Raw genomic sequence first — 11799 nt, forward strand, 5'->3', positions numbered from 1 at the left:
GGAGGCTGAGGCAGGAGAATCACTTGAACCCAGGAGGCGGAGGTTGCAGTGAGCCGAGACCATGCCACCGCACTCCAGCCTGGGTGACAGAGCTAGACTCTGTCTCAAAAGAAAAAAAAAGGAATAATTTCTTGTCAAAAAAGAAAAAAAAAAAAAAAGATTTGAAGAGGGAACTGAAATTTCACCCTCTTGAGAACCACACAGAAGGAAAAACAAAGGGTATCATTAAACCAGAACACTTGGAAACTACAGCCTCATGTTGTCTTTCCGAAACCAGATTGAGGCATATGAAACAGATAGTATGTAAGGGAAACCACATTTTAACCACAGAGCTCACTGAGAAATATTAAATATAATAGAAGCTATTATTATTTCAAATTTTAAAACTTAAAGAACAGAGTGGATACTATCTTAAAACAGCAACAAACAAATTAGGGAGGTAAGAGCTGGAACTCTTTCCATAATAAGCATAATCCATGAAAATTACACTTTGGGGTTGGCAAATAATGATCAATGAAAAGGGAGATAGTTTCTCTTCTGTCCTTTACTGGCAAATTTCATTATGTACAAGCAAGAATTACATGGTAAGAATAAAACCTCAAAGAAAGGCAACAAAACTGAAACTTCAAATAAAGCAAAATGTAGAATAAGTATGTTTTGAAAGAAAAAATATTATTTCCCATAACATTATTAAACACTTACCTTCTGGGACATGAAAAACTTCAGCTATTGAGCCTAAAATGGTTAAAGCTGAAAATCTAGTTGAGTAGGAAGATCCAGGAAACAATGCTTCAAAAAGACTGTTACAAATGGATGACATGAAATTCTTAAAAAAAAAAAAAATTACAGTAAGTATAATTACGTCACAATAGGTTATATTCATAGTATTAAACACCCTTTTAGAGTGGGTGTTTTTGTTTTTAATGTAAAAATAAAAAATTTCAAAAATGATACAGGTTGTTCATTTTGCTTAATAATTCAGGTTAGTACCCTTGACCATAAGCTATATCATGACTTTAATAAACCCTATATTTGCAGAGTCAACAAGAAGTACAATTTCTATTGTAGCCCAGACAGATGTGTACACTTATTTTTTTTTAAAGACAGAGTCTCACTGGGTTCAACAGCCCTAGTCTTCACTGACTCTACCGAAGATCCCTGCATTCATTTCTAGGGTGAAGAACATGCAACCTTGGGGATTTATCCTTTAGGTCCCCACAAGCCCTAAGAGTATATTAGGTTATTAATTATATTAGGTTTCAAAGGAATAGGGCCATTACTGAAAAATATCCCAGTTAAACTACTTTTAATTATAAGTGAAACAGGATTCACATTAAAACACAACAAGGGCCAGGCGTAGTGGCTCATGCCTGTAATCCCAGCAATTTGGGAGGCTGAGGCGGGCGGATCACCTGAGGTCAGGAGTTCGAGACTGGCCTGGCCAACATGATGAAACCCCGTCTCTACTAAAAATACAAAAATTAGCCCGGTGTGGTGGCGGGCGCCTGTAGTCCCAGCTACTCAAGAGGTTGAGGCAGGAGAATTGCTTGAACCCAGGAGGTGGAGGTTGCAGTGAGCCAAGATCACGCCACTGCAGTCCAGCCTGCGTGAAAGAGCAAAACTCCGTCTAAAAAACACAAGATCATCCACTAGGAGGTATCATTCAAACTGTATTGTCATTTATATGCTTAAATATAGTTCTTTCCCACAATCAGACTGTAGCCACGATGAAGGTAGGGACCACATTTCTATGTTTGGATCCCTAGTGCTAAGCACACTATCCTACACACATAGTAACACTCAGTATATGCTCTAATCACTTTTAATGGTTCCCAGTGAAGCTTCCAAATCTTCCTTGGCCTATCACTGAAAGCTATCCATTTTCAACTTGATTCTTTGGATTCACTTCCTATTACTCAAGTCCTCCATTCCCTAAGGTATTTTATGTCATTCACACCACTGAATTCACCATTCCCCGAGATCTCCCTATACTTTCTTATCTCCAAGACTTCATTAAGCTAGTACTGGGAGTTGCAGGGAGAAAACACTGAGATTTTAGAGTCAAGAGCAGGTCTGGACTGGAGTTCTGACTCGACCACTTACTAGCTGAGGAAACTTACACAGGTTATTGCACTTCACTGAGCTTCAGCTTTCTCACTTGTTAAGTGGGGATAAGAATGTTATCTCACAGCCTTTTTATTAAAGGTTAAATGAGAACATGGACATCTAACATTTTATAAATTTAAAAGGACTCTAGTTACTATCAGTTATTCAGGTATAAAATAATCTCCACTAGACTAGAAGACATCTTTTTCAACTAATAGCCTCCTCTTCTTCCCCAGCACTTAAAGTCTATCGATTGGCACTGAGCACACCACACACTGTACACGGCACCCACTGTTCTGACGATGTGACAGTCATGACACTATAGTGCCAAGCTCACAACCTCCAAAAGCCACAGGTGTGCCAATAGGGAAAAAGTACCACAACCACGAGACTGACTCAGATTAAGACTCTAAGCACTAATTTTCAAAACACGCATACTTATAAGCACAGACCAAGAAACCATGCATACATGAAAATTCACAATCTCAATCCAAAAAACAGCTTTTGTATTTCCAAGTACTTAATTGAGTTTTCACAAATCGTCATTTTACCCCTTACGAAAAGAAAGTAAACGAGTTATGCATTGTTAAATCTACCAATGATCTAAGAGAAACTACAAAATAACTAGGCTGGGCATAATATCCAAAATAATCCATAATAATGTTGAGAGTAGGTAGTATGTCATGCCTGTAATCCCACCACTTTGGGAGGTGGAGGCGGGGGAATCACTTGAGGTCAGGATGTTGAAACCAGGCTGGGTAACACAGCAAGAACCCACATCTACAAAAAATTAATTAATTTAAAAGAAATTTTTTTAACTGTCCCACACGCACACTGGGGGCTTCAATATATATTCTAGTCACTTTTAAAATTTTTATTTATTAATTTTTTGAAGCAGGGTCTCACTGCTCTGTTGCCCAGGATGGAGTGCAGTGGTACAATTAAGGTTCACCGCAGCCCTGACCTCCTGTACTCCAGCAACCTTCAAGCCTCAGCCTCCTGAGTATCTGGGACCACAGATGCACACCACCATGCCCGTCTCAAGGTTTGTTTGTTTTTTTTTTTAATAGAGATGGGGTCGTGCTATGTTGCCCAGGCTAGTCTTGAAGTCCTGGGCTCAAGTGATCCTCCTGCCTCAATCTCCCAAAGTGCTGAGATTACAGGCATGAGCCAGCGCCAGTCGCTTTTAATGACTCCCAGCAAGGCTTTGTAGAGAGATACATAGTTACATCACTTCTCCGCCTTTTGGCTAAGATCAAGTGGAGAAATACAGTCTACAAAGAGCTTTTTCATTTAATCCTCAAATCAATCTTTTGAGAAAGGTTACAAATTCTGCTTATAGTTGATGAGACTCAAGTCAGCCAACTAATAAGTGGCAGAATCAGGAGTAAACCTATGTCTTTAAAATTCAGGTTGTGACTTCCCAATCTTCGTCATTGAGATTTTAAGAAGACAAGCTGATTTTAGCCTTTGAATAGAAATATTCTTTGTTTGATGGCTTTTTATCTTTTAAATACAAAACTGAAAACCAAGGGCATCTATAATAATGTTTAGAGTAAGTAGTGAGCATGTCATAGTTCAAATGTATCATTAATCTATTTATCTACCTCTTTCTCAAAATAAATAGGTAAGTTCTGTCTTCTACCTGGGCCTGAGGAGAAAAAAAGGGTCTGCTTCTCAAAGGCTAGATTTGGGGGAAGAACAGTGAAAAGCTCAATCTGTTCTGCTGAAAAGAAATTCAAGATTGTCAAGCTAAGCCCTGGCCCAGACTGGAGCTGCTGTACCTGGGTTTCCATCCATTTCATTAACACAATGCCCTAAAATCCAGCCCTACTCTTCAAGCTTACTCCAATGTGAGACAGACAGCAAGCTCCCTCCACAGCTGGACCATGGGCCAAGAGTCATTAATACCAAGCCTCTGTAAGTCATGTCAATCTAACGAGAAAACAGGCCCAGCAACATCAGTCTTCTGCCCTGGAGAAGGACGGAGTTCAGTACTATCAATTACCCTTCTGTTAAAGTACTAAATTCATCTGGCCCACGTGAGCTGAAAGTGACTGGGGTTAGCCCACTAACGTCATTCTGTAACAGTCCTCCAGTACAACACTGGTTCCATAACCCAGGCTACATCAAGTAGCGCACCAAAGCAGCAGAAGAAATAGGTAATACTCAGCCTGAAGGAAAAAAAGCACAAAAACACAATTCACCGAAAGACTTCCATTTATTTCCCTTTAATGCTTATTCATTATACTTTTTAATTTTTAAAAAAAGTCTATGTTTAGAAATATATCACCTACCTTATACTGCTGTAAAGAAACAGAAGGGTGCTGTTTGGTTAACTCCTTCTCTGGTTCATGTTTGGATTTATTCTGCTCCAATTTATAAAGTACCTGAGAACTTTCCTGTATTCTACAAAACAACTTTTGAGACAAAGGAAATGAAGCAGAGGTGAGCCACACATTAAATTTAAATGTCAGCCTGAGAGGCAAATTCTTTAGAATAAAATGTCAGGCAAGGAGAGCACTGATTTTTAATCTCTTAATATTTTATAACGTTTCTTTTTGACGGAAAATAATTTTTATACCAAAAACAAAGTTATTATTGCAAAGCAGAATACTATCATTAAACCACAGTTCTATTTCCTTTAAGTTGGCACAAACCTGAAGATGATATAGTCATTTCCCTACTCTACCAATTCTTCACCCCATAAATGTGTTGCGCAATTAATTCAAGTTGGATTCTTTGATAATGATCACTTTATAAGGTGCTTAAAACTATAAAAATGCAAGGGCATTCTTTCTCCTGTTACCAATTTTTCTTAAAACTACCTTAACTCCAGCATTAGATTTTTTCTTTACAAAAAAGAACCCAAGGTTGATTTACTACACCAAAATGAAAGGCCTTTTGGACATGTGTGGTGGCTCATGCCTGTAACCGCAACACTTTGGGAGGCTGAGGTGGGAGGATCACTAGAGCACAGGAGTTTAAGACCAGCCTGGGCAACAGAGCGAGACCATATCTCCAAAAAAAGAAAAAAATTAAACATTAGACAGGCATGGTGGTATGCCCCTGTCGTCCTAGCTACCTGAGAGGCTGGGGAGGAAGAACTGCTTGAGCCCGGGAGGTGGAGGGTACAGTGAGCTATGATCACACTACTGCACTCCAACCTGGGTGACAGAGCAAGACCCTTTTTTTTTCTTTTTTTTTTCTTTTTGGAGACTGAGTCTCACTCTGTCGCCCAGGCTGGAGTGGTACAATCTCGGCTCACTGCAATCTCCACTCCTAGGTTCAAGCAATTCTCCTGCCTCAGCCTCCCAAGTAGCTAGGACTACAGATGCACACTGCCACGTCCGCCTAATTTTTTTGTATTTTAGTAGTGATGGGGTTTCACTGTGTTGCCCAGGCTGATCCTGAACTCCTGAAAAAAAATGGTGGGGGGAGGGGTGTGCGCTTTCCACTCTGGATTTTAATCCCAAATGTAAGCTTTATGGAATCAGAGAACAGGTCATAGAAGGGCCATCATGAACAGATGCGGTAGCCCAATTCCATGACCATTCCCACACGCTCCCAAAATCTGGGCTCTTTTTAAAAACCATTTCCCAAACAAAGTTCACCACTTCCCTATGCCTTCTGATGGGAAATTCTACCTTTTTAAGAAGTGAACAGATCTGTTGCCGCACTCCTGGAGACTGGCTGTTAAGATTGTATGTAATAAAGAACTGAATCCACTGCATTTCTTCCATGGAAACAATTTCTGTGCTTCGATTACTTTCACAGAGCAAGCCTAATGTATCTATCCTTACCTAAAAAACATGAAGCAATAAAACATTAATTTTCCAAGAAAAAAGCAAAACCTAAATCACTTGAATTGTTTAATTACTTACATAGGCTACAAAAGAAAAAAAATAAACTTCAGTTCACTAATAGGTACCTCAGAAAGGTTTCTTAATCTCAAAGATCCTAGTGTTATTTCCTATACAATTTTTTTATTAAACGTGTAAATTGGGGATTTATAAAATGCAACAATCAAAGATTTTTATTCCATGGTAATGCTCAGCTTCATTCCTTTTTCTCTTTTTTTCCAGTGACCCCCTTTACCCCATCACCTCACTCTTAAATTACTGCCAGGCACTTCTAACTGGTTTCCTGGTTTCTTTCTGCTCCCACTCTGGAAATTCATGTTTCCACTAATGTAATTCCTTGCTGAAAACAGTGGCTTTGGTTTAGCTTCATAAAACCAGCTGGTGCCTGGGAACCAATGAAGTCTTTGGCCTAACATTAGACCTTTCCAAAAAATGTCCAAAACACTCCACCCCTGATAAGCAATGTTCTTAATCACCCTCCAGACCTTGCTCATTTGGGTCCCTCCATTTTGTATGCTGCTCCAAGGCTTCCTCTTTTCTAATCGTATCTATCACTTTCCTAATCAAGCACCACCTGCTCTGATCAGTCTCTTCTGAGCCTCCCAAGCAAGTCCTTATGTATTTAAGGGCACATGATGGCACGCTTGTATCTGTACTGTCAGTTCTAAGAGTTTCCAGTTGTTTTATGCAAGTTTTCTTACATCCTCAACTAAACTTGCAGTAGCTTGAAGAAAGGGTCTACTGAAAGTTTAGTTGGGAAACTAGGGTTTCTACTCATTCTCTTTATGAACGCCCTAAAACAGTGCAGGACATAATGTAGGGGCCTCTACATTGAACTGCTACATGAAAGGGATCTACTGCACCTACAAATCCAGGTAATTTTCTTTACTTACTTGACAATGCTGATGAATTAAGCCTTGCTTTATTCTTGCACCAGACACGAGGTTCTCCCAGGTATCAGTAGCAGACTGAAGATGTCCATGAGCTCTAGCTATTCGCAGACATGCCATCAAAGCTCCCAGAGCCCCCCTGCTATTACAAGACCCTAAGGATGGGAAAGATTGCTCTTGTCCTGAAAGCACAGTAACAAAGACCATTACCATATTATGCAATGACTACTATAATTATCAGCTGCTAATTTTCATGTTTCCAATTAACATTTTATTTCAATAAATGAAAATCACACTTTAAACTCATTTCTAACATAAATTAAAGTTCCTATTCTAAAATAAATCATTATTTAAAATGATTTGTCCTTTTGTCAATCATTTCAGGTAAGCATAATTCTCTTATTGTTAACATAAACAAATCATTATTTACCTGCTAACATTTTTACTTTTTCCCTAACACTTAGAAAATGAATCAGGAAGTAAATCAGGAAAAAAAATCAGGTAGAGAAATAAACACATCAGTGGCTACAGACTTATTATTGCTCTAAAAGTAAACACTGAACCTCTCTGCACATTTTAGAGTGACTGTTTTTCACTAGTAAAGAAGATTTAAAAAGGAACACAAACAGCCTGCTGGTTTGAGAGGCTAGCACATCAGCCATTACCAGGAAGACAGGGCAGCTTGATATAAAAATAAAGACAACCTTACTTCAGAACAGATTCTTGAATCCTGAATTTCAGATGGCTTTTCAAAAAGTCAAGAACAATTGTTGTCAAAAATTACAAAAAATGGCTTATTTTCACATACAGGAATCAAATTTTCCTGCTACCTCATGGCTACTCTTTGAAGTACTGAAAGTTTTTAACAATTTTAGTTGAAAATATTTCTTAAAACCACACTGTACAATACTATATTTTTGCTTTGTTAAACAATATAATAATTTTAAGATTTATACGATGTGTCATGATCATCACTTTACACATCCTGAATTATGCTTGAATTTGCAGTGATTCCTGTAGGGTTTGTGAGTTTCAATGGGATGTCTACCCCTATTGTAAGTAACTATAGATGGCTATTTCTTGAGATCATGCCTCTGAATTTTGTCACTTCCCCAGAGAAAAGAACTTGCTACTGCCAAGTTACCTGTCTTTAACCTTGCCTAACACAATTTTTAATTATTGTCTCAATCACTTGAATAAGCACGTTATATAAGACACACAAACTTTTATTCCAGTAATACAACAAAATAAATTCAGAACTTGAAAAAATGAATTAAAACCTTGTAATAAAGGAAAGTTTATCATTGTAAGTGGAATTATTCTTTAGCTTGTAGAAATGACTTCAGCCAAAAAACTCCATTCAGCTTTATACAGGAACATTCGTTTCAAACTGAAACATCTATCATTAATCTCCTCCTTTACTATTTATAGAAGTGATATTTCAATTTAAATATAATTAGCATCTGCATAGCTACCTACATTTAAGTATTATAATTAGAAATTACTAAAACAAAAATGCATTTTTCTTACCAGTTTTAGCATCAATAGAAGTCTGAAGAATCTTTACCATGTACTGTAAGCTTTCAGGGCTGTAACTTAGTAATTTTGGCAAGTAATAATCAATCACGTAAGATTTTTGATCCAAGTTTCCTTCACACAGTATAAAAAGGAGAGGAGAAACCCAAGTCTCATGCCACTGGTCAATCCAATAACTCTCAGCAGTCTGGGATTTCAAATGACTCTTATGATTTTTAAACATGGTTTCCAAGAGGTCACTTGCATAAGGTACCAATGACTGGTCCCCCATCACCTCTAAGATTTGAGATGGAATAGTTTTATCTATAGCCAGAATATGTTCAATTCCTATGCACTCTACCAAACAACCAAGGCACATGTACTTTCCTTTAATATGCCATTCCAATCGCAGAAGACTCTCAGTCAGTTTCACAAAGAAAGGATCAGGGACCAAAACTGCACCTTCCACAGTGAGCCGGTGCATTTGGAGAAGGTTTCTGAACATGATTTTGGTTTGGTGTCTTAGAGCATCCAATGGATGTTCCCAATGGGTATAGACATATTCCAAAAGTCTCCCAACTATACTTGAATTCCCATTCAGGCTGTCCCTTAGGCTGGGGGAACTTGATTCAAGGACTTGTATGGCTGAATTAGTCCAGGATGCCATGATTCTAGACAGAAACATTTCCAGCGTTGGCTCTTTAATCCTGAAGAAAAACAAGCCATGATCCATTATTGTAAACTGATTAGTAAAAGAAATTTCATTTTAGAACAATTTAGACTTTAAAAATATTAAATACAAAGAATGAGCACAAATTTCAATTATTAAATTTACAAGAACAAAAAACTACAAGTAAAGACAAAACTGATCTCAAATTCGTGTATGAATCTTTTTACCTTGTAAAAAGTAATCCAGAAAGGAGTTCAAGACCAGCCTAAGCAATATAGTGAAACCCCATCTCTATAAAAATTTTAAAAATTAGCTGGGTGTGGTGACACACACCTGCAATCCCAGCTACTTGGGAGGCTGAGGTGGGAGGATTCCTTGAGCTCACGAGTGAGACTGCAGTGAGCTGTGCTCACACCACTACACTCCAGCCTGGGAAACAGACTTTGTCTCAAAAATAATGATAATAGTCCAGGAAAGGACATAGGGAAATTTGGGAGATGATGGAAATATTCACTCTCTTGATTGTGATGATGATTACATGTGTAATTTATTTATTTATTTATTTATTTATTTTTGAGACGGGGTCTTGCTCTGTCACCCTGGCTGGAGTGCAGGGGCGCAATCTCGGCTCACTGCAACTCCTGCCTCCCAGGTTCAAGCGACTCTCCTGCCTCAGCCTCCCCAGTAGCTGGGATGACAGGCACATGCCACCACACCTGGCTAATTTTTTGCATTTTTAGCAGAGACGGGGTTTCACCATGTTGACCAGGTTGGTGTTGAACCCCTGACCTCAAGTGATCCACCTGCCTGAGATTTGCACACCTGGGATTACAGGCGTGAGCCACCATGCCTGGCCTATACATGTAATTTAAAACATAAGGAAAGCCAAGGGTTGGAGATGGTTGGGGGAATGGGGCTTCTCTGTGATAAAAATATTCTAAAGTTGTTTGAATTAACTTTTAAGATGTTAAAAATTAATTTTAGAAATGTTGATAGTTTATCAGACTTGTGAGGATCACTTTAGATTACCTATGTTAATGTTCTTTATAAACTCTAAAGCACTACACATGTAGAAATTTTTATAGTTTTAAAAAACGATGGTAAAAACAAATTTGAATAAAAAATGTTTTAAAGAAAAAAGATAGCATGAAGAATATTAAAAATTAATTTTTGAAATGCTGATGGTTGTACAACTCTGTGAATAAACTAATAAAGTGAATTGTACACTTTAAATTTATGAATTGCATAATATATTAATTATAGCTCCAGTATGTAAAAAATTATTTTAATTTTCCTCCTTTATTCATATGTTCATTATTATCAAGCTGTATATATGTTTTGACATTTCATATATGTGATCACTTTCAGCTATTATGGCAAAAACACCACAAAAATACAAAATACAGCCCCATGAAGTCAGAAGACCTTCTAATATTGCTGTCTCAGGTTCTTATTAGCAATATGCTCTTAGGTAAGCACTTACTTTTCTAAGCCTCCCTTTGCCCATTCAACAAATTAGATTTCTTATCTTATATAGTAGACATATGAGGATCACATTAGATTACCTATGTTGAAGTTCTTTATAAATTCTAAAGCACTATACATATAAAACTTTTATAGTTTTAAAAAATGATAACATTGAAAATGTTAAAAATTAATTTTAGAAATGTTCCTCACAGGCTAACCTACAGCAATAACTTCATTTATTTATTTTTTTGAGATAGGATCTCACTCTGTCACCCAGGCTTGAGTGCAGTGGCACAATCATACCTCACTGCATCCTTGGCCTCCTGGGCTCAGGCAATCTTCCCACCTCAGCCTCCCAAGTAGCTGAGACTACAGGTGCATGCCACCACACCCAGCTAAGTTTTAAAAGTTTTGTACAGAGAGGGTCTCACTATGTCACCCAGGCTGGTTTTGAACTCCTGGCCTCAAGTGATCCTCTTGCCTCAGCCTACCGGGAGGGTAGCTGGGATTACAGGCACAAGCCACTCTAGCTTTTGGACTACATATTTTAAATGTCTTACAAGTGAAACAAAATATGAGACAATAGCATCAAAACTCACTGTGAACTCAAGGTGAACAAAACATGTGCAGTATCCAAGAGAAGGGCCTCCCCACTCCGACCCATGCTCCCATTCTGCCAGTCCAACATGGCAAGTGTCCCCTGACATAGGAATAAGACAGCTGACCCAGAGACGTTACCACAACAGAGGCTTCTGCAGCTGCTCATAAACCACTCGGGGACGCTGGTGCAGTCCACTGAATGAAGAAGCACACTGCTAATCTGGAAAAATATAGCACAGCTAATACACATAAAGCCTTTAAAACTTTTCAGAGATATTTCAAAATACAAACCCAAACATCTCTTTCCCCTGAAAAATCCTAGGAAAAATGACTAAACCCAAAGATAAAATGCCCACAAATGTCATTATTATTATATTAGTATTAAAGGAAAAAAATTACATCAAGTACGTGAATGATTTTGCTGGTTGGAATGTACTGGCAGAGCACAACACAACGCCACCTGCAGGTGGATAAGCTTAACAACTCTTTTTTTTTGTTTTGTTTTTTTTAAACAAATGCTTTTAGAGGTGATTTGAGAAATAAACATCTTCAACTTATTCAAAGATAATTACTTTGTGTGATCTCATAAAATAATGCACATATATTTTTCTAAAGTAAGGTAAAAAGATAAAATAAGTTTCCATATAATATAGCAAGCAAAAAAAGAAACCTACTAGTAAAAAATACA

General features: G+C 37.8%; 1 protein-coding gene across 1 annotated transcript in view; it reads right to left on the minus strand.

Annotated features, from left to right (window-relative positions):
* THADA (thyroid adenoma associated) overlaps positions 1–11799 on the minus strand; it is a 376494-nt gene that overhangs the window by 338161 nt on the left and 26534 nt on the right. The window contains exons 9-14 of the mRNA XM_011978219.1: positions 11111–11331; positions 8390–9081; positions 6863–7041; positions 5754–5909; positions 4404–4526; positions 703–826 (exon numbers count right to left, since the gene is read on the minus strand). Coding sequence (XP_011833609.1) covers positions 703–826; positions 4404–4526; positions 5754–5909; positions 6863–7041; positions 8390–9081; positions 11111–11331 — 1495 coding nt within the window. The remainder of the gene's footprint in view (positions 1–702; positions 827–4403; positions 4527–5753; positions 5910–6862; positions 7042–8389; positions 9082–11110; positions 11332–11799) is intronic.

The sequence above is a fragment of the Mandrillus leucophaeus genome, unplaced genomic scaffold, assembly GCF_000951045.1.
Source record: "Mandrillus leucophaeus isolate KB7577 unplaced genomic scaffold, Mleu.le_1.0 Scaffold190, whole genome shotgun sequence".
Lineage (NCBI taxonomy): Eukaryota > Metazoa > Chordata > Mammalia > Primates > Cercopithecidae > Mandrillus > Mandrillus leucophaeus.